Below are 27,688 nucleotides of genomic sequence, written 5' to 3' on the forward strand. Positions count from 1 at the left end.
TTTGTAGTATATTTTAAAATTATCATTGCGTTAAATGAAACATGTATAAGAATAATTTTTGTTGTTGAGTAGTTTATGCAATATGTCATGTGTCGAATTATTCATTGATACCTCAGATTGAACGCATTTAAATTCCATTCATTCGAGGAGCTAGGAAGAGTCCTTCAAAGTAATTAATTCTTGGCAATAGGAGCCTCTATATAATCAGGGCAGTCACATTCGTATAGTCATTCGTCTACAATAATATTCAAAGTAGGCCTAGTTATATAGGCCTATACCCCTCTTCATAAGATGTTAAAAGTAAAATTAGCACTGATATTGTGTATTCATTCGTCAGTTAGAATTTTTATTGATTTCATTACAAAAAAATCTTATGTGACTTTTCAATAATGGCATTGGGGGAACGTTTCATCAACATTATTATTTGTCCGACAAGTTGTCAGATCCGGGGCCCGTTGCAGAAACGCAAGTCCGTTTAAACGCAAGTCAAAAAATCAATCGAAAGTCCCAAATGCGCGCTGTTGATTGGTAGAGAATCAAGTTGCAATTGATTGCAACTCTTTTTGCAACGGGCCCCTGACAACTTTCCTTGATTCTGATTGGCTGATAGTAACTCTTAACATAGTAACTGTCGAATAAAACAGGGCTTGTCGGATAGAACGTCCGACAGGTCCTTTCATGAAGCGCTCCCCTGGAGAAGGGGGGGGGGCGCATGGGGGCACTTTCCCAAGAAAAAAAAGCTCCTAGACGGCCAGGTGATAAAAAATACAAAAGTGAAAGAGGGAAAGCATAAAGAAAATGGAAAGAAAAGGGTGAGATGTGATATTATTGTCTAAATACGAAGTCAACTGAACCTACCCAAATTAGATTTTCCTTTAAGATCGCCATTCGCTGAAAGTTTTGCCAGAAACACCTTGATCTACACCTTTAATGTAATTGACCAATATTTGTCACTGGGTATTTGCATGTTCTCATTATTATATGGAGAAATGAATAATCATGTCAATTAATCAAGCAAATATTTATAAGAGCAGTTTTTCTTAAATTTAATATATCCGGTTAATCAACAGAAAACGAGACGGCATTTTATTAATTCTTATATTGCAATGGGTTATTTTACGTCAGAATTAAAAGGTCAGCTCCATCCAACATCGAGTTGATTAAATAGATGTCCGAGAGAAAATGTATAATTTTGCAATTGTGAATCATTCATAGGTATAGGGTGTATACCATATATTGTGATTTTTTTTCACTGTTGACAGAAATATATCGCTTTCGAACATGCATGGGTCTAAATGCTTTAGGCCTAAACACGTTATTGTTATTATCGTATTAATGTTACATACTGTTATGCATCGCATGCTGAATATAGTACGGATCAAGCCCGATGTATAAGGCTTTAGGATTTTATCAGTCATCCCTCTAAGTCTTGTGTAGTCATGGCTGTTAACTGAATTGATCTTTGCAATATCATGTTGCAGGAAAGGGCACGAGAAACAAAGAGACAAACCCCTCTGACGTAGCCCCTTCCCCCATATGCGGCTGAGTCATTGGATTCTGATGGCGAAGAACGGAAGCCACTTGTTAGGGGTAGCCTGAAATGGTTGAGAATTCAGCGGGGTTGAAATGCCGGGGAAAGGGCCGGGGAGACACATTTTAAGGGTAAATTAAGGGGGCAGGGGTATAGGGTTAGGTGAGAGGGAGGCAGGGGGGAAGGTTATTGGGTGATGTCACTTTTGCGTACACTTGAGGGGCCATATCATGCCAATGGAACCCTCGTTTTCACGACCGTCAAGAATAAAGTAGCAAAAGAAAGAATAAAGGAAAGGAAATATGTGAAATATGATATTCTTTTCAGAATGTTCTTATCTCGAAATCTATCACAAATTTAGATCTATTTGTAATAAAAAAAGGTCAACATTTTTGCTCGCTTAAAAAAAAAAATCACTTTTGAATAGAAATTTGGCTCCATTCATATGCCCCCCCCCCTCTTTTTAGCTCTATCTCACTACCCTGTATACCGCCCCTAGCTTTACAAGCGACCTCAAAGACGGCCATGAAAATGGTTAATCTAGTCCAATTTCAATGTTTTGTCAAGCAAAGACAAATATTCCAAACAAATTCACCCGATATGATCTTGAATGTGAGCACAATTCATCCTGGTAATCAAACGATGCATGTGTATGAAAAATTAGAAAAATATAAGTGGTGAAAATGTGGGGGGGGGGGGAGAAAGACAGGCATGGCGACCCCCCCAAAAAAATTTATGCATGCTACATTGCCTAACATAATGGGCAGCTGCCTCTTCACAAATAGAAAATCATAATTGTAATAAGTTTCTTAATCTTTTTTTTTGTATTTTATTGTATTCCTTACTTGTCATTTAGGGCTTCAAATATAAGCACAGGATGCTTTTTCAGAGGTCCTGGCTCATTCTTATGAATTTGCTTACCTTGTAACTTCTTGATTATTTTGATTTGCCAAATAAAATTAAATCTTATCCATGGTTACAATGAAATTTAAAGGGATGATCCAGGCTGAACATATTTATACTTCAATAAAAAGAATCACAGAGTGAAATGCCGAAAATTTAATCTAAATCGGATAACAAATAAAGTTATTGAATTTTAAAGATTTGCATTATTCCAGTGGAAAGGTTCTAGTCATGTCTTCATGAATATTCATTAGGTGGGCTGATGACGTCATATCCCCACTTGTTCTTTTGTATTTTATCATATGAAATTAGGTTTATTCAAAATTGTTCAACCAAGAACTAAAACAACTGGATTGACAACTGATTAAGTGCATTAGTCATTTCTTGCTGCAACTTATTTCATCATAATTGAGACACATCATTTACACGTGTATGAAAAAATGAAACAATTATGATTTCATGTAGTAACATAAGGAATGTGACATCATCAGTCCACCTAATGAATATTCATGACGTGCATACTGTTTTCACAAAATATTGCTAAACTTTAGAATTCTATAACTATATTATTTGTTACCAGATTTTGATGAAATTTTCAGCATTTTGCTCTGTGAATATTACTCTATTCATTCAGATATAAATATTCTTAGCACGGAGCATCCATTTAATGCAAAATCTATACAAGCAAAAGAACAAAGGGAGCCTTCACCTGAAAAATTATTTTGGCAAGTTCAATAGTATTTTATTCATAAAGCAATAACAAAAGCAAATAACATCTCTCATAACCCTATCAACAAATGGTACAGTCCAATGTACCTAATACCAGTACAGCATAATACGGAAGCAACCACTTTCAAGACAGGGGTACAAAGTACAACATCCATAGAGGAAATCTGCATATTTTTCTTATAACCACCCACGCACATGAATGAGCATCAGGTGTTAAGTGACAAAATACCTGTTGGCTTTTAACATTTTTTTTATACACTATACAAATATCTGATTCTGAATTATATACATCCATACTTACAAAAATCAAAGATTGAGGAGGGGGGAGGGGGGGGGGGGGGGTCAGGAACAGTGTCATTACCATATTTCACAGGTCTTAGGGGGTGTAGCAAGAAAATATTTGCGATCAATTGCAAAATGTTCTGTTGCAATTTTACAACTGATAGATCACATTAGTTACAGCAAATCAGATGAAACTTCTTGTTTCAAGGAGCAAATCAGCAATCAATCACTAATTTGCAATTAATTGCAAGACATTTGAGAGATTTAGGAACCAAAAATAGACTTGCAATTGATCACAAGTTTCTTGCAACACCCCATTATTCTCATAATAATCATTCAAATAAAAAAAGTCCACTGAAAAGGAATACAATGGATTTAAAGTATTTTGCCATTTAAAAGAAAATATCAAAATTTTCATGATAAAGCAACAAATTTGTAGTTCTACTGCATTGCCAATTTATTCAATTAATTTTTTTTTCAAGAGCAACTATTTTCAGCAGGTCGTGGTTTCATAAAAGTCAAATTAAAAAAGTCCATTGAAAAGTGAAAGATTGGATTTTAAGTACTTTGCATTCAAAAGAAAATATCAAAATTTTCATGATAAAAACAAGGATTTTGTGGTTCCACTCATTGCCAATTTAATGATTTAGCAAATTAATTCATTTCTTTTTACCACTGTACAAAATTTACTGATAGATTGTAAATGGATGCAGCATGCTTAGAATTTTATTACTTTTTTAGGATATAGTTGTATGTATTTTTCAGGGCTCTGCATCATATCAAAAAGTAATTGGCAAAACTTCAAAATGATGTCACTTTGGTACAATGAGCTATGACCATAGCAGTACATGCCTAACCAATGAAAGCCTGACTTTAGTTTTGATTAACAGTCAGAAATGTGAATTATACTTAACTATCATCATACATTACAATCTTAAAGACTGGATGTAGCCATTTGATATTTTTTAACTGCAAATTCTATGTGAAAATGGACATATTCAAATCAAACATATCTAGTGCCCTCTATCAACAAAATTGTGTTTTTCTTAAAGTGGGCCCAATACGCATTTATCTGACAAAGTAAATTAATCCAATTGAATTACCCATTTATTTAAAGGATTAGAAATTAAGAAGGAACTGTCAAAAATATACCCTGAAATGTTCAGCCCATTACATGATTTTGAATATCGATCGGGCACCTGTTCCAATAACATTTTATGTAAAATCACAATATCTATCTGTTAAAACATATTCTCGTCTCATAATCTTCAAATCATAACTGTTTTAGGGCATACCAAGTCGTAAAATCAAGTAATGGCTTGTAATAATTACAGTCACATTTTGGGGATTCAGTAGAGCTAAAGACAGGCTCAAAGCAAATCTATAAATATACATGAATTTCCTGAGTGCAATTAAAGTGACTGAAGAAAGAATCCCGAGACATAGACATATTCTGTGATAAACTGTGTTTACTCGTATGGGTTATTTAAAAGCACTTACATTAATGAATTAATCAGTAGGTACATCACCCAGCTATGATACCACCAAATACTGTGATGTGATACATAATGCAACCTGCTGGGAGTTAAAGGGCAATTTTTTACACAATTATCAAAAATCCTGTTTTAAAATTTATACAATGCTGTTTACCATATGGAGCTTACAGTAGTTGTTTAACAGTTTAAATAACCATGCCAAATTTATTGAAAATTAAATCTGAAAATAAAGCTTTGTGGTTTAAGATTTTAAACACTTGTTTAACTGTTTAAACAACTGTGATAAGGTTCATACAGTAAGCAGAGTTGTATAAAAATTTAGTGTTTTTACGTGTAAATCATTTTGATACACTATCATGGTCATAAAAATGCTTGAATAGGGAAGTTCGACTTATGTAGACTTCATTGATTTTTCAGTGATAATTTAAGTGGTTTGAGTTCCTATTTTAATATGTTCAGCATCACCCAAAACAAATAAAATGTCACCAGGGAAGGTTCTTTGTAAACAGACAAAATAATCATTTGGTATTCGAAAAGTAAATTTGCCTATATGAAAAAAAAAGTTTTCTTCATCATACTGTCAAAATTTGAAGTTTATAAGGTTATTGGTGTCTAATTTTGACAAGTTACTCATCACTTTACAGCTTAAAATGTGCATTTCAAGCGTAATAATAAAAAAAATATGTCAGCTGACTTGTTGGTCTTAGGGTCACATTTTATTTTCTTCTCAGCTCAGACACATCATAGGAAATTCAATTTTTAGAAAACATATAAACATATGAGTCCATAATGAGACAATACAGTCTATCTTGAGATATAATTCGTGCCAATGAGGCAGAAAACAGAAGGTTGCACACATGTCTGTCATTCTAAAGCGATATTGCCAATTTGAGAATCGCCATAGAAAGTACATAGAGAAGTTTCTCATATTTTACAACTCTCTCAATTTTGTAGAGGAAAATTAAATCAAGAGTAAAAAAAGAAGAGAAATGAAGGAGAATAAGAGGAAGACTTAGGCGAAGAAGCAGAAGAAAAAATGGTAAAGAAGATGTAAAAGAGGAAAGATGGAAAATAAAAAGATGGCAAAAAGAAAAGAGGAATATTAAGAAAAAGGTGGAGAAGTCAGAAGAGGAAAAAAGAGGGAGGAAGAAGACAAAAAAGGAGTCAAAATGGCAAAGAGTAGATATGAGAAAGAAAATATTGACTTGAAGAAAGATGTGATGGAATGAAATAAAAACTACAAAAATCAATGAAAAATGACCCTAGACAATGAAGTTATGAGTGGATCCATACCCTCATACTGAATATAGCTATAGATGTTAAATTGTACAAAAGTGGAGGGCATTATTTTACTCTTTGTTATAAAATTGTATTCAGCTTTCAACAATTGATATGTTCACAGAACAAACTAACTGTATATAAATACCATTTGAGTCTTACATTTCACTCGGCCATAGTTCAACACATCCTTCTATGTTAATACAATGTGGACGTACCATATGAATGAACAAAAAATAACAAGACAATTTTCTTCATGATGATGTTGAAACAAAACTGACTCATGTCTTCAAATAATTTCAAAATAAACATTCTCTCATATACATGTATTGAGGAGGCTGTTCCACCAGAATGATTCAGTCAGTGTGTGACATATTTATTGCAAGCCACTTGATAACAAGAATTTAATTCTTGAAATGAGATTAATACCGTGTTTACACTTGATCGGCTTTTGGTTCAGAACCAAAAGCTGGATCAGTGCGCTTACAATTACGTCACAATGTTTAAGTAAATGAAATGCACACAAATTGCCGATGCAGAATCGGCTTTCTGTTTACACGTAGTAAAAAAGCCGATTCTGCATTGGCTCGCAGTTCAGAACCTACTACTTGGGTGGTGCAAATTGCCGGTTCTGAACCGCGAGCCGATGCAAGTTACTCACGTTTACATGCTATGAAAAAGCCAATTCAGTGTAAACACAGTATAATTGACAAAACAGCTTACCATAATAATGGCTAAATCTTCCAGGTGGGAATCTCACTGTAACCAACAGATTGTTTCATGAAACTTGCTATCAATAACAAATGCTTAAAATTAACGACAGCATCGTTATCAGCCAATCAAGTAACATGCTGTCAGTGGCTTATAGCAGTAGAGAAAAATATCAAATAATAAGTTCCAAGAAACTGATAAATGATGCATGGGTCACTGGTGTTAAATCTAATAAGTACTCATTTCAAATGGCAGCTTCTCACAAGAATGGCATGGTTTTCATGGGGTTATCAACAGAACGGCGATGCTGTAGGATCCTGGGTCTTGAACATGTCCTTAAGTTGGATATCAGGTTCCTCGGCTAGTTGAGCGATTGCCGCAGCCATGTCACCATCGCCTTCCCCGTTACCAGGGATCTGAATCTGGAGGGTCATTTGAGGAGAATCCCTCCCGCTATTAGTCCTTGGATCCCCGCTGGGGAAATTAGTCCTGGTCTTACCACCGACATCAAACGATGACAGACCCTGTGGAAGACCGTGGTGCGCACTGGGTACCTTCCTGTGACTAATCCCACCGCTGCCACCCAAATTATCAGGATCCCCACTAGTCGTGTCAGCTTCAGCTACATCGCATCGCTTCGGCAACTTTGGGATAGAGAATCCTTGCAATTTGGCTTTACGGTCAGGAACCTGCCTACGAAGATCAACATCCTGAAGTTTGGGAATGTTCAACCTTTCATCGATATCTTGAGCTGGCAAGTTGTCTGACTGAGAAGGACTGCCACCTCCGGGCTTGTTACTGCTCATTTGCCTCATAAGTCGAGGATCACGGCTCTCTGCAGGAGGACCTTTCCTGGGATCTCGAGAGTCAGTCTGTGCAAGCCTGGGATCTCTCGATTCTTGAAGACCTTGTCGTGGGTCTCTGGGATCCTGTGCCATCTGTCTAGGATCTCTGGGACCTTGCACCGTCTGTCTAGGATCTCGAGGATCTTGTACTGTCTGGTTCTGACCTCTCGGATCTTGTGCCATCTGTCTTGGATCTCGAGGATCCTGTGCTATCTGTCTTTGACTTCTGGGGTCCTGTGCTGCCTGTCTTTGATCCCTAGGATCCTGCGCTGCCTGTCTCGGATCTGGAGCTGCTTGTCTAGGATTAATGTTCCTTGGGTCATTGACATTACCCCTCGGATCGTTTGGCGAAGGTCCTCTAAATCTGTTCATTGGCAGATCTCCTGGGCCTGGTCCACCCTGAAAATTGGGAGGGCCTGAGACATTACCTGATCCATCGGACATCTGTCTGATTAATGGAGTCCTAATAAATGGAGGATGTTGACCATGCCCAGGTCCAGGACCCATTCTTGGTCCAGGTCCTTGGAAAGGTGGACCCCTAGGTGGCATGTTCATGTCTGGGGGAGGCATATCTTGAGGAAACCTACCCATTGGAGGAAGTGGTCCACCAAATGGCGGCAACATACCCCTAGGACCTGGCATAAACGGAGGCAGTGGTCCAAGTGGTGGTCTCGGGCCCCCAGGTGGCATGGGTAAAAGTCCATCTTGAGGTGAAGGTCTAGGACCCGGTCCCATGTGTCTCATTCTTTCATCAGGCATTGGCAGAAGGGGAGGGGGCATGTTATTAATTCCCATGTCTGGCATATTTGGCACGTTTGAAGCCATTGACCTGGGGTCTCTATTCATACGTGGATCCTTTGGACCTGCGGCTTCCTCAAGTCCTTGCATTCTTGCAAGCCGGGGATCTCTCTTCATTCTTGGGTCAATAGGACCTTGACTTGGCGGCACTGTCATGCTGGGTTGGGCCATTTGATTTCCAGGCATGAATTGAGAGAGAGTTGTCTTTGGAAAGTTGGGCTGACCTTTAAGCTCAGTTGGTGTTGTTAACTCAATCGGTTGCAGTGACGGCCTATCGTCTGGGTCATTGATGGAATATTTATTGTCTTTCCAATGCAAAACTCTAAAACGCATATCAGACTTGTCCCTTTTCTCCCTCCCTGAACGAGGGTCTGGTCTACCTGGTTCACGAATACATTCAATCAACCTAAACTCCTCATTGACCGGTGACATAGGAGAGTCCAAGATTTCAGTCTGAGGTGAAGTAGGAGTCAGAGGGGCGGGTTTGGATGCTGCAGGTCCCTTCTTGACAAAATCAAGAAGATTGAAAGTCACCTGGTTACCAGAACTCGACGGAGTTGTGGGCGTGGTCTTTCCAGCGAAAAGATTGGCGAGAGCACTTGGGATTTGGATGGCAGTCAGTTTTTTGACAGCATCAGAGCTCAGACCAGTGTCAGCAGGAAGTCCTGGATCTGACGTTTTTTCTGCAGAATCCTTAGGGGTTATGACTGGCTCGTTCATCTTCTTAGCAGAGGAGCTTTTCTTCTTAGCTCGTTCCTCTTCATCGCTTGAATACCAGAGGGCCTCATCTTGAGCTGCAAGCAAAACAAATGAATAGACATTGAAAGTTTATGACATTATTGTATAGTGAATGGTATTTCTCCCCTTGTGGGTTGAATGACTTTTGAAAATATCTTTCTCCCGTTAGTTGAAAAATATATATCTGCACACTGCTTAACCACTTGACTGTGTAGCAATTAATATTACGTGCTGGGCGAGCGTACGATCTGTGCGAGGCACGTAATATTATGTGCTTGACCTATCTTCTGTTTGAGGCGTCAGCACCGTGCTGTAAATACCCCTACAATGAAAACAGCGTGTGTATATCAAATTTCAGATTATGGACATCAGATGGTACTATTCCATAAAAGTTATCAAAACTTTTGCAGTGATTTACAAATGTTTGTATTCACTCTGCCATAGTGAAAGTGTACGACGCTCAGTTCAAAATGGCGACTCGCAGTGGAGAAGTGAATCAGAAGGATTTTGACAAAACTTTTGATAATAGGAGTGATAAATTTAGTAAAAGAGCTGTTTATTTATCTATTAGAACATATTTCAGGTACAAAAGATCAGTATAAAACTGTTTTTAATCAATGACCTGATAAAAACATAAAGAACAACATAAATCATCATATCATACATGAAAATTAAGTCAAAATCTAAATCAAAGATAACAATACTTAGTAACATAAATAAACCAATATTGTTTTTTAAATGATAATATGAATCAAACTAAAATATTTTAAGTTATCAAAAGGGAAAAGTTACTAATCATAAAACTACTAATTGTACAATTTATTCACTGATAAAAGCACTGAACAATGAAATAATTATGGCATTATAGAAAATCGAGTGAAACATATGGCAATCAGTTATAAATGTATGTCTTAAGGCCACCACACACCTTACGACCGACTGGTCGCCGACTGGCTTGCGACTGGGTGAGGGGAGATGTGACGTCACAGCACTTGTCAGCTTGAGTGTCGCAGACCGGTCAGAGACAAGTCGCAAGGAAAATCGGAAGGATTTGACATGTCAAATCCTTATGACTGGATCGCAAGCTCAATCCAACCTCCAGCCAATCAGACAGGACAGTTGCATAAAGCGTATCATGATAAACAACGCGCATACGCAGTAATAAGCGCAATTTCTCAGATGCTATGGCAAAGGGCAAAAAGCGCATGCGTGAGTCGCAGATCGGATCGCAAGGTGTGCGGTGTCGAGGCTTATGATTGCCTTGCGACTCATCTCCCCTCACCCAGTCGCGAGCCAGTCGGCAACCGGTCGGGTCGTAAGGTGTGCGGTGGCCTTTAAACTTTAAAATATCAAATGGGAAAGATACTCACATGACTTATGCTTGCTATTGTCATCTGACTCTGAATTGACATCACTTCCTGTCTTCCCATCATGCTGCTTCTGTTGTATCCTCATGAAGAGGGCCTTCTGCTTTGCCGGGATGGAGGCAGGGATGGACTGTTTCTCAGGCTTCTGGCCTGCAGGAGAACCTTGGGGAGGCGACGGCTCAGGAGACAGTTCACCCTGGACGGGCCTGGAAGCGCTGGACGACGTAGGGGCTGAGGTGTCCTGCTGCCCGGACTGTTCCATTTCTTCTTGAGGAGGGGATTTAGTACTGTTGTCGGTTGGAGGGGATGGAAGTTGGGTTTTTCTTTCACGTGGATGGAAGTCACTTGAAGAGATTTCTGCAGAGGACGAATAATTTTAAAAGACATAATTAGTCATAGTTCATAGACGATTGCTTACAGGATCAGCACTATATGACAGATATTTACAATGGCTTTAAAGTGATTGGTTAACATTGGTTTGACTTTTAAAAAATCTGAGCTAGGTCACACTTGTCACCTGTGTCTGTGATATGTTACAAAATGAAGCCCAGAAAAAATTGCGTTCGAAAATAATCATTTAGTTCTTCAAAAATTGAAATATAAAGTGACTGGAAACACCATCTTATTTCATCCCGTACAGTTATGTGTACTTTTTAGGTGTCTATAAGACGTCTATTTACAAAATCGGGGTTTGCCTTGTAGCTTTAGCTCTTCATACTCAATAATGGTTGTTTTCATGGTTTATTTGTTCTAATATATGCACTTGTACACATGTTTCATCTTGGTTTGAGAATTTGTTTAAATCGGCTGCTCACAAAGTTAAACAATACCTTTAAACTCCTTTTTATGGCTGGACTTTCACTCTTAAGTTGTATCTTAAAATAGGTCAAAGGCCATATCAGGGTTGGATTGTTGATTCCATAGAAGGGTAGAACCTTGAAAGTGATACAACATGTAATTCTCACCCCATACTCAAGATAAGTCTTGTTTTATATAAACTACATTGGGCCTACGGAAACCTATTCACCATTTTTTATAAACGGACATGATGGAACACTGTCTTCGTTATCTTTCAGAAAATATGTTCACTTGGCATGAATTACACAGTAAAACGCTGTTTGAAATTTCATAAAACGCTTTACTATATGAACCTTAGTTAACACTTTAAACCAACCACGCTTAATTTTCTGAGAATATACAATAAAATAAAATTTGTTGTTCGGGACTTTCAACACTTCTTTAAACTGTTTAAACAACTACAACATGATAGTAAACAGTGTTGTATAAACATTTTAAGCGTAATTTTTACTGTGTATCTGTGGGTACTACACAACAAGGCACTGGCGACTGACCTTTGTCCGAACTAGCCGAGTTGTCCTCACTTTGAGAGCTTGGTAAGGGCGTTGTCTCCTGACCTCTGTTTGAATCCACGTCCTGCTGGTCTTGGCCCCGACGAGTGGAATCCTGATTCTGCGCTTGATCGTGGTTCGATCGGGCCAGAGACACAAACTGATTTACCATCTCATACGGGTCCTGGTACTGGTCCTGGTCTTGTGGATACTGCTGTTGCTGCTGGTATTGGTCTGAATATGGACCAGGTCCTCCTTGCTGGTCTTGGAACTGTCCTTGGTAGTCCCCTTGATCAGGTCCCTGCTGACTGGGATCAGCGTACTCAGGATTGTCAGCACCGTAAAAGGACATCCTTCAAAGAAAGAAAAATATCAAGTTACAAATGCTGATAGTACAGGTACATATTAACCCTGAATCTCCCGGGGTATTTTTATTCTTGTCATTCACAGGGGTGGGGGGCATTATGGCCCCCCCCCCGAGGGTTAGGGTTAAGACTAATCCTGTTGTCATTAATTGAGCTTTATGTACAAAGAAAATGCTCGATAATTGGAATTGAAGAAAGCCCAATCCTGGTTGAAGTTAATCAGATCAATTACAACTCTTTGTAAGACAGGGCCCAGATGGAATTACCCAGCTACATGTACAAGATGATTTTGATACTCACGGTCCTGGTGGCTCCTCTAACTGTGGAGGCTGAACGTCAATGTCAAGCAAAGATGGTATGTGACTTGTATCCCCAGGGGTGGGAAGAAGACCTTTAGTCTTAGACGGGGAGCGTGGGGGACCATCTTGAAACTCTTCAAAAGAGGATAGGGACTGGAAAGAAATATGAAGGAAAAAAATATAAATTATTTGAAGAATTTGCTAAAATGAAAATCCATAATTTATTGTTCGAAATAGACATGAAATGAAATACTCTGAAAATTTGCTTCACCCAATGGTGGGCCCGGCAGCCGCTGTGCAGCGCCAGATCGACGAGGCTCTATCCCTTTAATCTTTGAATGCCAAACAGGGTAGCAGCAACTCCCATCTTTTAATGTCTTTTGGTCTGACGCGGACGGGGTTTGAACCCCCAACCTACCGGTTGTGAGACGGACGCTCTACCAACTGAGCCAACACACCGGTTAAGTAAATAAAGTATTTGTTTCAATATGGAATGAACTCGGTGCACAACACTCTTCATTTACTTTCTAATGTCATCTCTTTATTCTCTTATTTCATTTTAGTGTACAGGGTCACGCTTAGCTATGTGTTATGCGTTGTAAAAGAACTGGATGCTATCATCGTCATCATCAATATGAGTTGGCATTTGACATTCTTACAACCCTTTCCCTGTGAGTGTAGACTCTCGCCAGTAGGATTGGGATGTCTCAGTTTTAAAACTTCAATGATTCATTCTTTCCGACAAGTGATATATCAAATCTTGACTATTAGAGATTCATTGTAACAAATTTCCAATATCATCGGTCATAAGTTAAGAGCGACCGGTGCACCTTTCTTACGTGATACATTATCACCAACGAACATTTAATGGTGAATATCATTTACCACAAGAAAGGATTTATCAGTTGTTCTTAAAGTCACTCTTGACTTACAGTTTTATGAAACACCCCCCTAGTCTGCTTGCTTTGACAGTAGTTTACACACAACTTAAAACTTGACTGCAATCACATAAGATATGGTCCAGTGAGCCAATTGCTCTAGCTCTGAATGGTATAAAGTACTGTGAAAGAATGCTGACTTCGACTGTAGAAGTGATAAAAAGAAATAATACCATCACAAAAATATTTTTGGCCAAATCCACAAAGGTGGTGTTGAAAACAATCGGTTGAACCCATTGCTTGCACAGATTTCATGCATAAATTATACTTAATTTATAACGCATATTGAAAAATGTCCATTTGAATTAATGAGTCTCTTCAAAACAGTGGACCGTGAATAAATAAAATAGCACCCTTAACCACGGCAACAGTCATTCATTGGGGGCACTGTAACAATAACACCTATTGTCAACATACAAAGTAATTTACAGATGAAATATGCATGAACCATAAAGCCTACCGATGTTTTTCAAAAATAACTTTGTGAATTTGCGCCTTTGCGAAACTCATACATACCTTCTCCAGAAGCATCTTGGTATGAGGATTCAATGGTTCGTGGGAGAAGCGGCACTTCTCGCCTTGGTAGCATTCTGAACCTGAATGGAAGTACTTGCATGGGAAATCACGTAGATTAGGAGTTAAGGAAGGTACATCAGGTGCATGGAGGAGGGCGCTCTTTGGTAAATAGGCCCAACGAAGAACAGTTTCCTCTGGCCCAGGTGTAGTATAGAAATGATACCCCGGACCAGGTCTATCTGGGTCTATTACTTTGGGATCAATGTCTACAATGTCTTCCAGAGCAGGTTCCTGAACTGGAACCCAAGCGCCAAGACCAGGTTCGATAGAGTCCCCCAGGGCTTCTTTCTGGGCCTCCACCTTTTCCATTTCATGCCTGACCCAATACTCTGCAAATTCAAGAGCATCTTCGTACATGTTTGAGGGATCGGCACGGAACCAGGACCCGATAGCGGTCCCTAGCTCTTCAACAAGGTCTGGACGATCGGGTAACTGGTCCGGGGTCATCCAGCACCAGAGTCTTTTCTCAATCTCTAGGTCTTCTTTGGTTGGGACCCAAGGGGGAAGACCGGGTTCTGGCCAAGGGTCTTGGTCTATGTCGCTAGCTAAGTCCATATCGGAACCCTCAACAACCTCCCCTTTTCTCCTGGCCGACCTCTCTCCTCTCTGCATCTCCTCATCGCCATGAACAGTGCCCTCATCTTCCGAGCTTAACGGGCAATGGCTACAATGGCTAGATGCCAAAGACACAAAAACACAAGGGACCATGTTAAGGAAATGTGCTCTTGTATTTCTAGTAAACCACTGTCTTCTCTATAATCAATCCTCATCCATGGGACTATAATCAACTATTTTTCATCTCTGTATTAATAGGAGGAAACTGAGGTGAAAATAAACAAAAGCCTGCATCTCTCCTACGCTAAAGCTATATACGTATATCAAACTTTCCCAAATAGCAGCACATTTCCTTCTGCTTTGAATATTTTCGATTGAGATGACATAGTGATGGAGTTCATGGTTTAGCACAAATAAAGTGGTCCCTTGTGGCCCCCAAGAACGTCTTTCCGCGTTTCCAAAATGAATAATCTAATGGAAATTGCAAAACATCGATTGTTGTATTTGAAATACATTTGTTGGCCCCATCCGACACGAATCCCATGGAAACGTTGCCGATAAAGTTGATGGAAAGGTTGTGAGTAGAGCGGACTGGTAGGAGAGAGGCAACTTGGAGGAAACTTGGTGCAAACTTGTAGCAATAACATGGTGAGGGTTATTGCAGCAAGCAACACAGGCCTATCTGGCAAAGAATAAAACAAACAGTGGAATAAAACTGGACATACGATGTTAGCCTAAGGTACATCAATAGAAGTAAGTAGACATTAATATGACAGCTTTCAAACCCGCTACAAAATCCCAATTGTGGATATGACTAAAAAGTACCTTAGTATAATGAACATTAATAAATCATGCAGTAGAAACTGCACAATGTTTATGGTATGTCTCCTAAAAACAAATTGAATGTTAAACAAGAGACGAAATAAAACCAAATAACTAGCTTGCCCGCCCCTAATAAACCAGACAATGAAGTCATATAAAGCTTCAGTATTTTATGCAGATGCTGATTTATATTGTTCCATTTTACTGAACAAAAAACCCATCCCTTGGGCAAGGTACATTTTCAACATTAATTGAAATCAATTTATTCAGTCAAACTTAATTTTTTTGTGAAACACCCCGCCCCCTGGTGTGAAAACCCCTAAGAGCCTCACAAAACCTGACCCTGGTTTCTTTAATAAAGTAAGAGATAGAAAGGATATCATGCATGTACAGGCAAGTATCTCCTTTATTGCAGAAGCCGCTGACGTAAAATTTGCAGAGTTCTTGCTTTCTCTGTTGCGTCAGATCATGGCTATAAGTACAGTTCTCTCCCTGTGAAATATAATCAAATGCAAAACAATTAATGAAATATGTAAGTTCTTCAACCCTTTCATGTATAGTCACCAAATTAGTCAATTGGGCAAGCAACCTTTTTTTGCAGAGCTACATGTATAAGAGAACTAAATTGTATCATATAAAATAAAATCTTCATATACCACATTCTTACTTTCCCTTTTCTATTTATTTTTTTATTTTGATTCTTTAAAAAAGCTTAATGAAAAGAAGAAATAAAAATCATTTAATTGGCAATGCAATGGAATTATCAAAACGTCTGTCGGTCCAAATGACAACACAAGTTCCATAAGTGCAAGAATTATATTCCAACAAAATAATGTTGCCAATTCCAAGATAAAACACTGATCAACTAAGGCTAAAGACAAGTCATGACACTAAATGCTTAAAAGCTAAGGGCCCTATATACACATGTAAGTTCAATTAATCACGGCAGAAAGTCTATAATGAACCAAGTACAAAAAGTTAAATCAATTATAAATATTGTGCACATTTCTTTTCATTACTTCCCAAGATCTTAGTCAGGATAATTACTTGTATATTCATACGTAATTGGAAGTCTGAAAAATGTGATACAATAAAAAAGTTGCAATGGAGTGCAGATATTGATTGCATCTGTATGGGAAAGTAGCCCTTGTTAGAGAGATGAGAACTGACCTTCTTGCAGCGACCTTCAAGGTAAAATTTGCAGATGAGGTGTAGCATCATCTTCTTCTCTCCTACTGGTTCTTTGGGTGGTTTAGGACCGGGGGGCCCGGATCCACGACCTCGACCTTTGCCTTTCATCTTAGCAGCGAGAGCTATCTTCTTCAATTTCTCTTGGATGAAACTCTGTATGGAATAAACAATAAAATTGATGATTACGTAGAGAAGAATTACAATTAAACAGAAAACTGCTGATTTATCAATCAGCAGATTAAATCACGCTTAGAGGTCCCAAAGGCTGAAAATAATATTTGAATAGAATATAATTCAGCAAAACATTGAAATTTTCATTGAAATAATGAAGTGATTGAATTTCAAAGTTTAGCAATAAATTTGTAGAACAGGAGGGAGTACGAGGTCATGTCCCTACTTTCCTTTTTCTTATTTCATCACATATCATCAAAATTCTTTCATATTTTCATACATATGACTGGAAACCCATCTCCCTTTGCAAAAATTAGATTTCAGCAATAATTATCTTCCATTATAAATTGGAAATTAACCCTTATTATTTCAGTCTTGGGAGGGCAGAATCTGCATACCTGTACACACAATGTCATATAACTCTGACAAGCTGATAAGCTTCCAGGGGAACGTTTTATGAAAGGCCTTTTCAGACGTTTTATCTGACAAGTCTTGTTTTATAGGACAGTTACCATAGTAACAGGGAGATGACACCATCAGCTCAACATTCTATTCTGTCTTCTACCCCTTCCCAAATGGAGAGACCCATAGCATCCCCCTATAACCATTATTCTTCTGTGACATACTTACATGTTTGGCACCAGGAGGGGGTTTTCCCCTGCCCCTGCCTCTACCCCTCCCACGTTGGGCACCAGCCATACGGGGTGACATCTCCTCCTCCTCTGATTCTTCATCTACAAACCTGGGTAGAGAGAGTCAGAATGAGACAGTAATTCTTGAAAATTCCTGATTACTCTTCTCAGAATATCTCCAATGGGTGGAAGCCTAGATCAAGACATTGTTTATGACTTATGGCTTCTCACAAACACATCAATAATAATAATAATAATAATTTGCATTTATATAGCGCTTTATCAATCTACGACTGTTCAAAGCGCTTCACAATTATTATTACCCGGTCACTGGATTCATAGCATTTCAAGCAGCCTGTTAGGCACACACTTGCTAAACAAACCACAATGACGGTTGTTTCCTACCGGTACCCAATTAGCACCTGTGTGCTAACATTCAACCTAAATGTTTCTGTAAAAATAACATTATAACCCCCTTCCATAATTAATATTAAGCAATCCCACTGCTGCCACTACATCATAAAAATAAATCAGCACCAGTCGTGATAAAAAAAAATGTTTAATTTCACCATACTACCAGTGTCATGCACTGCCAAAGATCTGGAGTCTTCCCCCTACAAAGCCAGACCTTGTGCCCTACACTGGATAGGACTCCTACAATGACCCGAGAAGAAGATCTGCCTGCGAAAGGGTGTAGACCCAATACTGTACTTCCCCATTCCCAATCATCTCTTACCCAAGACTCCATATCCCATAAACGAACAGAGGAAATTTTCTGTTTTACTCACCCTGCCTGGTGGGCTTTGTACTTCCTCATCTCCTCCTCCCACGAATCGGCTCCAGAGCTCCCGTATCCCTGTTCCTCCTGCTGCTCTTCCATGCCTCTCATCCCCCACATATCACCTCCCCTACTCATCCTCCTCTGCCCCCTCCTTCCTCTCGCTCTCTCCATCCTGCCTTCGTCATCGGGACCGTCCATCTCGCCGTGCCAGTCTTCCTCCTCGTCCTGCTCGGAAGGGTGTCTTCTTTCTCGGTGAACGGAGCGTCTCTTCTTTGAAGGGGCCCGTGCTCCGTCTGCATCCACGTCTTCAGGACTCTGGTTATGGAAAGATACAGCGAAAAGAGCGTTGAAAGATATAGAACATAGTGATCAACTGTTGGGCAGATTACTACCATTGATTTCAATGGATATTTGTATATGACCAGCTGTAAAAATTAGTCCCAAAATTAATCATTGAGGTTTGTGTTACACAGTATTCGGCCCTTAACGACTGATCTTACAAATAGTTAGAACAAACACAAGCAAAAACTAATATCTCTAGGGCTTATATCATCTTACCCCATTTTCTTCTTCGCTAGAATGATGCCTTTTTCTTCTTTTCGACTTCTTGTGATGGTGCCGTCTGCTACTGTGCTTCTCCTTCCTCCTCTTCCGTCTCCTCCTTCTTTCTCGATCATCCTCCCCCTCCTCGTTCCCTTCCTCCTCCTCCTCCTCATCATCGCCTTCTTCCTTATGTTCCCGATGACGGTGGCGTCTCCTGCTCTTGCGAGGGGTTTCAAAGACTGCAGATGGAGAAAGGGAAAAGGTTACGAAAAATTATGTTAAGGGGGCATTTTGTAACTGGATTTAAGGATAAGAAATGGCCTATGACTGTTATTAGATCACTGTTAGGCAATAACAAGTTTTACACAGTTTATGCCAATAGGATTTATGAAACGATATGCCCCGGGGCAACATAAAGCTTGGTACAAGTGCGTTCTCTATTATAAGTATGAACAATCACAGATATCAGCCCTAATATCACTAATACAGGGCCCTGATGGCTGATCTAATATCATAAAGCTGTTCTAAAAGTTACTCCTGACAATACAAAGATCTGAAATCTAGCCAATTCATAGCCCGATTCAGATTGCTCTTAAGCATGTATCTACACACACACACACAATACTAAATTAAACCTGATTATTTCCAATTCGTCTAATGCCAATTTGTCCTATTGCCAGCTCATCTACTATCATTTGGTCTACCATCAGTTCGTCCACTATCCATATGGTCTAAATGACAATTTGTCCACTCAACATTTTGTCTATTAACCAGCTGGTCCACTAGCCATGCATTTAGTCCATATACCATTTGGTCTAATTGGACTAAGTGTTAATTGTGCAAAATGAATGAAATTGAAATAGATATAAGACCAATTGGTTATGAGACAAAATGGTCACAGACAAAATAGTGATTAGACAAAGTGATAATTGGACCAAATGGATGTTAGACGAAATGTTGATGGACGGAATGGCATTAGACTAAATGACAGTAGACTATGTGGTGAGTGGACGAATTGGCAATTTACCGTTAATAATGTCATACCTTGCTCTTGCTCTTCCATTTCCTCCTCCACCCCTGCATCATTTTCGTAACCATAGTTACCGCCTCCTCCATCCATGTACCCCTCCTCTTCGTTGCCCATCTCATCGGTTTGCTGGACTCCTCCGACATCGTCGCTGAGCTCACCATCTTCCAAGATCTCGCCATCCTCTTCAGGATTCCTGTAATATTAATAGTAACAATAAAAATAATGATTATGATGATGACAATAAAGAATAGTGATGATAATAATGGTATTGATAATATAATCACAACAATAACAATAATAATAATGATGATGATAATAATAAAGAATAGTGATGATAATGGTATTGATAATATAATAATAACAGTAATAACATTAATAATAATAATGATGATGATGATGATAATAATTTAATAATAATAACAATAATAATGATATATTGATGAAAATCTATGAAAATCATGAGTGGTATTCTGAGATCAATTTTATCTGAAATGAAATAAAACCTATCTCTGTTAAAAATCAGTCAGATAAAATACACTTAAAGAGAAGATGACAAGCAAAAAAAAAAATTTTGCTACAAATTGAACAGATTTTGGTTGAATTTCTGCTATTTGGCATACCTACCACATTTCCTGGGGGTACTGCCTATGGGAAATAATACATGCAGCACCCCCAGCCCCAGGTATTGATATTTTTTTTTTTTTTGGGGGGGGGGGCACCACCCCTGCTGGGGCAACCAGTCAATTAGACTATTTTCGCCATAATACATATTATATTATTAACGTTTGTTTTCTTAAAATTGAAAAAACTAAAATTCAAATATTTATTTCTTTTTCCTTTCATTTTTCTTTTTCTTTTCTATGTTTTTTTTCTATCATTTCTTCTTCCTTTTTTTTATATCTACTAGGATTTAAAGTCAAGTAGGTTTGTCTCACAAATTAAAACCAGGGCTATTGCTAAAAATATGCTATATAGGCCTACTAGTATGCAAGCAGGATGGAAATGACAGAGAAAGGAAATAGGAAAATCACAGCTCCAATCCTACACCCGTAGGTACCGGAGTATGGGGATACGTCTGCTTCCTAGGACCATGTTGGCTTTACTTCAAGCAATTTTCAAAGTTCAAGTAGAATTCTCTTTCAAACTATGGCTATTAGAGTTTGCAGCAATACGGAATATAATATAGGGATGGCAGTTGGAATTGATCAGAGGGCCTGAAAATCACCTAGAATACAATATTTTGTACATAAAAATACTAAAACTATGGCCTGAATTCAGGCTTTTGCCTGAAAACTGGTATCCCTGATAATAGCAAACAAGAGAGAGCGAAAGAAAGAGAGAGGGAGAGAAACAGACAGAGACGGTGGTTGACATACTGCTAAAAATGACGGCACCTTCATATACGTAAAGCTATGAGTGGATATGAGCAGTATATATTTTTCCCATTCTATGATTTAATCATAACTATAAGTAGAGCCTTGAGCAGAGACGCTCATTTTCAATAAACATGCAATATTTGTTTTTCATTCCAAATTAGGAGAAAAAAATCATGGAAGTTAAGAAAGCCCCCAGAACATGTATTTTAAGCATTAATCCAGCACATTTTTTTATTTCAACGATTCAATAGTCTTGTTCATTTGTCCTCATGTAAAATAGTTACTATACATATTGAGCACTTCAAATTCTCAGCAGATTGGATACAAATGGTTATAACTGTCATCATAAGAATTATGATGTTATTCATATTATTCACAAATTTTATTATCATTATCAGCACCATCTTCATCATTATCATCATTATAATTAGTTTTATCATTATTACTATTGTAGTATTATTCCCAGATGGTGTATTATATGTATTATTATCATATGACATCATTATAATGTCAATGTATAATAATTTTTCTTCAGAATAATTGGAAGTAATTATTCTTGAACACGAGCATTATAATCCCCCCCCCCCCAGATCTAAATTCCTTTGTTTGGATTCCCTGCTGGCCAAACAGACACGGTTAATGGATTAGTGTGTACAAGGCTAGAGATCTATCTATAAACATTCAAAGTGCATATTGCAAAGGGGCCCTGCATGCTTAAGTAATTCAAGTTCAGACAGTAAATGAATTAATTTGACATTTTCACTGATGTTTGAACCATAAAGGCCTAATTCTGTCATTAAACTAGTCGGTGGCAGCAGGAAGAAGGGTGGAATAGAGGGACAGTCAAAAAAGAGCCAAGTAGGTTTACTGTTTTATAAAAACTAATTGCAGATCTACATTTGAAGGAAGAATCAAGATTGTTAATCCGTTTTAATCAATAACCTTTCCATGCATTGTGAGCTTTTTATACTCCAAAAATTGTGTAAGACACAGAGAAACTTTGTTATTTCGGAATAGCACTATACATGTTATTATTATCATTATCATTAATATACTACTATAATTATTCTCATTTTATTATTATACAATAATTATTATTATTATTAGGGCCTATATTGTAATTATTAGATAACATAGGTTTGGGCATGCTATTTTTTAAGAAGGTGGGGGGGGGGGGGAGGGAGTGGCCTTCAGTGCCAATTTTTTTTAATAATCCAGACAATCAGTCAATTAAACACTTGGAAAACAACTGAAGTGACTACTTGCATGCATGTAGGCTTACCCATTTCAAGTAAATGTTGACAATATATAGAAGTATTGTCACTTCACATTTCTGGCCTAATCATGATCCCACCCCATCCCAACATACAGCATGCCATTACCTCCTCTTCATATCAACTTTGATACTGTATTGATTACTAGTACATGGAATACTTGAGTTTGAAAGATATAGAATGAATCACACATTGACAGTTTGACTGCATATATGAGATCGCATTTCCATTTCCTCACAGAAAATGTATGTACTGTAACCCTCTACATAATGAATATGAATAGGGTGTATAAATAGCCATCCAATCAGTGGTTGCCAAAAAACTGCATATTCATGAGTTGCCATCACCTTGGCATATACCACTCTGTGGGAAGGGGGGTATTCGCATTCTATGAGGGACAACATGATACTAGTGTAAAACGTTACCCAAATAGATTGAAATGAATCAAATTTGAGCAAAGTGTTAAAAAAAGGAAAGAAGAAATTGTTTCTTAAAATAAAGGAAGAAAAAATCAATATGCACCACATTTGGCTTTTTTTAAAAGCATTTAATATGGACATTTTCCCCTCGGCTTTATTGAGCGCAGTTCACTAGTCTACTTATTCAGACCCTTTTAGGGACTCTTCCAACCTTTTAATACAGGATCAAAACTTTTCATGTTTCTTGTCAATATACTCACACTAATGAAATGAAACATTTAATTTAAGTACAAAAAGAGGTTCCGAATGCAGGAAAATGTAAAAAAAAAAGAAAGATGTTTAAATTTGGGCTGGCAATGCAGAACCATCATGCAAAGATCTCCCCCCCCCGATGGCAATACATGTATGTTGGGAGGTAACTTTCAGTCATATATTGGTTAAAACATACATTAACGTACCTACATGTAGTGTTCTGTAAAACATACAGGCCAAAGGCCCTTTTCCCCCTTCCATTTCATAACTTTTTTTGTTTTAATAAATAAGAAATCTTAAGTAACCTCATATTATTTTGGAGTGTTTTTCTTTCATAATGAATATTTCTTCATTAACCATATTGCAATCTGTTGTCATTTTTTGGTAACAAACTTTTCTATAGTCTTTCCCGTTGGTATCCACAATCAAAGAGTAACTAGCGTACCTAGAATTTTCCACAGGGGGGGGGGGGGTGGGGGCAAAACCGTCTAAAAATTTTGAACTCCCCCCCCAAAAAAGGTCTTCAATCATAAATAAAGGATTTCGTACCAGGAAAAATTGACAAAAAAAGGGTCTTCAAGTTCATATAGATATTCAAGCTTGTCAGAGGGGGGGGGGGCAAAAAAGGTTTTCAAGCTCGTCAGGGGGGGGGGGCAGATTGCCCACGACTTGCAACGAGTTGTTAAAGGTCAAGCCCACTCTAGGAAAATGGTGACTTGAATAAATAGAGAAAAATCAAACTAGCATAGTGCTGAAAATTTGATCGAAATCGGATGTAAAATAAGAAAGTTATGACATTTTAAAATTTCGCTTATTTTTTCACAAAACAGTGATAAGCAAAACTAGGTGAGTCTGAGTCAGTCGATGATGTCCATCACTCACTTTTTTTTTTAATTGTTTTATTATACAATATTTCATTTTTTTATAGATTTGACAATATTAAAGGACCAACTTGAATGTACCATGTAGTATTGAATAATGCTAATTCAACATGTTAAGGGAGGAATTAATCGTTATCTCACTCGACAATGAGGAGAAAGTTATATTTCATACTTCAGAAATTGTGAGTGGATGACGTCATACGCTCCTCATTCCCATACCAACCAGGATGTGCAAATAACAATTTTGTGAAATTAAGCAACACTTTAAAATGTCATAACTTTCCTAATATACATCCAATTTCGACAAAATTTTCAGTGTTATACTTGTCCGATTTTTCTCTTTTTATTCAAATCAACTATTTGTTGGGGTGGACTTGTCCTATAATATGGTAAAGTGTGGGAAAAAACAATGGAATGGCATTATGAGACATGGGGGGGGGGGGGGTCAAACCTTTCTTGATAAAAGAGGTGGGTGGCTGAAATGAAGGGAAAAGGAGATAAGGATTTTGGATTTGATTTGGCTATCATAGGGAATATTGAACGTCAATATTCCATGGCATTTTTTTTTCTTTTTTTACATCTTTTTTTTAGGGGGGGTTCCGGTTGTTGGAGTATTGCATGTCAAGACAAAAGATATACTATAATGATGGTAATAATCATAATAAAATATTATAATGTATTATTCATATTTATCAAATCAGACTTAATTGCTTTTACTCAATAAACAGTAATAAAAAGTGCAAATAGCCTCATACTAAATTCACAGAATATAATCAGAATAGGCTAACTTACATTGACATAAATATGCTTATATTTTGTTTTCATTATAGAGAACAGCTAGGGCATATGTTGTTTACAGATGCTTATATAGAGAAAAAACTGTATTGAGATACCTAGGGGACAAGTTGCTACTTTATCAAATGAATTCAGAGGCAATCAATCAGGGGGAAAAAATGACAGAAAAGACACTCTCATCAACCTGCATCCCAAATATTTCCACATTCACCTTCACTCATTCTAGGAATGGGGTTTTCATATGTAATGCGCATATATCTACAGCCTACAAGCTGAACATTAAATTTTACACCAAACATGCATGCATACATTGCCAGCTTATAAATCAATGTATCAACATACACAAAGAGTAGCCAATTGGATTTCTTTGATGGTCTGTGGATTCGAGATGTGCAGATATTCCCCTTTAGAAAATAAATGAAAATAACAATATTAGATAAAAAAATCCTCCCCAAAATAATAATATAAATAATAAAAATAGACACAAAAAACACTTTTTTTTAAATAGGCTAATTTGGCATTATGGAGACCCCTAAAAGGCCCCAGCAGCCCCACCCCAAGTATAGTTGCAAAATAGCCCCTCTAAATTACAACTAACGTTAGAAATCCGAAAACTTTCAAGAGACAAAGGAATGTATAGGCAGAAACGATTCATTTCACTTCCTGGCCATTTAGGCTAATGCAAACAGACTCCTATATTGTGTATGAAAATTAATATAAGCCTATAGACTTTAGCAGTTTGCCTGCATCATTGCCAATTTCCCTATTAGTTTTTCTAAAAACGTTGGCCCCAATAACATTAATTGCATAAAAATAGAAAATATAGGCCTAGGCCTATATATTTTTGCTGTGTAGAACAAACTAATTTGTCAAACCATGGTATCACAGCTGTCTGAAGTTTAGACTACACTATATATATAATTTGCATATAATTATTATTGTCAATTTTCCACTGAAGCTTGGCCAACACAGCTGAAACAGAAAAAACCTCATTTCTCAAGAAATTGCTTATCAGGGTCTCTTTAAGTAGACTAACATAATAGGCTTCAATCTATTGATCAAATCACAACTGCACTTGGAATGCGTACATGTAGCAATCATTGTCAATGAATACAGCGGATTGAAAGGATATTATTCTTCCAATTCACTGCATTTAATTCAAGGTCATTTCTTCAGGAGCTTGAAATTACTATCAATAATTCTATTTGCTTATGAAAGTCCCCTGCCAAATGCATCCCTCCATTTTTATAAAGATAGAATAATTCTAATGCAAAATAAACATTATTTTTTTACTTTCATATATTTTGCAGATTTATAGGGATTTTACAATTGTCTAGTGAATAAAATCTAATGTTTGACAAGTATGAAGGAAAATGAGGTTAATTTGGTTAAAGTAATGAAATGCATGTAACCAGGCCAGAGATTTGAAAAATAAGAACAGTTAAACTATAAAGTCCAACTTAAAAACAAATAAAAAAATCTTGCTTGAGCTAGGCCAACATCTATTCTAACCCAAGAGTTTGGTGTGCTCAAAACAAAAATAACTGAACAAAAAATGACAGGCAAAGCACAATACTCTGGTTCAATATTAGTATTGGTCAAATTTAAAAACCCCTCAAATGCCCTGTCTAGCAATTTGATAAACAGTGCTTTCTTTAGTCTGACTTTGACACTGGCCCTTGGCAAAATGACTCAAGTCTCAACAAAGTGCATGAATTCTCTGATATTAGTCTGAAATACAAAGACTATACACCGCAGGTCAACGAACTTTGCCGTGAAACAGTACACATGATTAACACTGAACTAGCTCTATGTAGTCTACAAAGGAAGACCGTGGGGTGAATGACAAAGGGGAGGGTTGGGTTACATAAACAATTTATCTTCTGTCAATGCAAAATACATTTCTATATTCTAAGTATTCCACAGAGAGTATTTAATTCCAACATCCCCCAAATAAGCTCGATAAGTCAAGCCCAAAGTAGCTTTCAGAAGCTCTCCTTGGCCTCGCCCCTTTCTTCAGACAGAACATCAATAATCGAATTCAATGCCATGGCATGGGTGTCGTGAGCGTTGCGGGTCCCTCTAGCTCTGAAGAGAACAACCCCAACAATCCTCCCTCTCCCAAAGTGGACCAATCCACACGACAAGCGGGAAGACATGACGTCACGCGAATAAATTAGGCAAATGAGACAACGGCGTCATAAGGGCGTCTACGAAGAAAGCAATTTTGACGATTTATCATACTTAAAAATCCACAGAACATCACCAATTTGCTACAGCTTTGTGTATGTACTTACGCTACACAAGATATGTGATAGAAATATTATTTTGAGAATAGCTACTCGACCTTTCTGAGCCTTCATTTAGGCTTTCTTTGTTTTCACAGGACACGAGAGGCGGGGGTGTTTCAAACAGGGTTTCAAGCGCCATTTTTTGACGTTTTCCTGTTTGTTTCCTCGATTTTTCCTCGTCAATGTGTTCTATGCAATGTTGTTAAGGAAATGATTACATTTCACAGCATTTTCACATCCATTTCACGATGAATCCATTCTTTCATTTAGAGATGAGCAGATTTCCCCCTTCGCAGAATGAAAAACATGGCGTACTAAATGCTTCGAAAGATGACGTCATCATTACCGCGTCAATTCAATTATGGTAGCTTCGAAAAGAAAATTGGAATTGAATTTTCAATGTATGATTGGTTATTTTTTTTCGCTTGTACTAAAATACTGTACATTACTCCTCGATGGAAAATTCAATT

At 37.7% G+C, this 27,688-nt stretch overlaps 1 protein-coding gene across 2 annotated transcripts; it reads right to left on the minus strand.

Moving 5' to 3' along the window:
- Positions 1 to 5,363: 5,363 nt before the first annotated feature.
- On the minus strand, positions 5,364 to 27,567 carry LOC121416857 (zinc finger CCCH domain-containing protein 4-like). Of its 2 annotated transcripts, none has more exons than XM_041610377.1 (12): positions 27,275 to 27,567; positions 19,945 to 20,123; positions 18,916 to 19,139; positions 18,365 to 18,672; positions 17,575 to 17,686; positions 16,753 to 16,926; positions 15,974 to 16,074; positions 14,146 to 14,878; positions 12,693 to 12,844; positions 12,031 to 12,380; positions 10,682 to 11,035; positions 5,364 to 9,367 (listed from the first exon to the last, which is right to left on the minus strand). In XM_041610377.1, the coding sequence occupies exons 1-12, from the start codon at positions 27,355 to 27,357 to the stop codon at positions 7,221 to 7,223; spliced, it is 4,917 nt and encodes a 1,638-aa protein (XP_041466311.1). In that variant the 5' UTR covers positions 27,358 to 27,567; the 3' UTR covers positions 5,364 to 7,220. The 2 variants fall into 2 exon arrangements, with proteins under 2 accessions (XP_041466311.1, XP_041466312.1); XM_041610378.1 differs by having other exon boundaries at positions 14,146 to 14,255; positions 15,963 to 16,074; positions 27,275 to 27,565.
- Between the last annotated feature and the right edge of the window lie 121 nt (positions 27,568 to 27,688).

The sequence above is a fragment of the Lytechinus variegatus genome, chromosome 6 (genome assembly GCF_018143015.1).
Source record: "Lytechinus variegatus isolate NC3 chromosome 6, Lvar_3.0, whole genome shotgun sequence".
Taxonomy (NCBI): Eukaryota; Metazoa; Echinodermata; class Echinoidea; order Temnopleuroida; family Toxopneustidae; genus Lytechinus; species Lytechinus variegatus.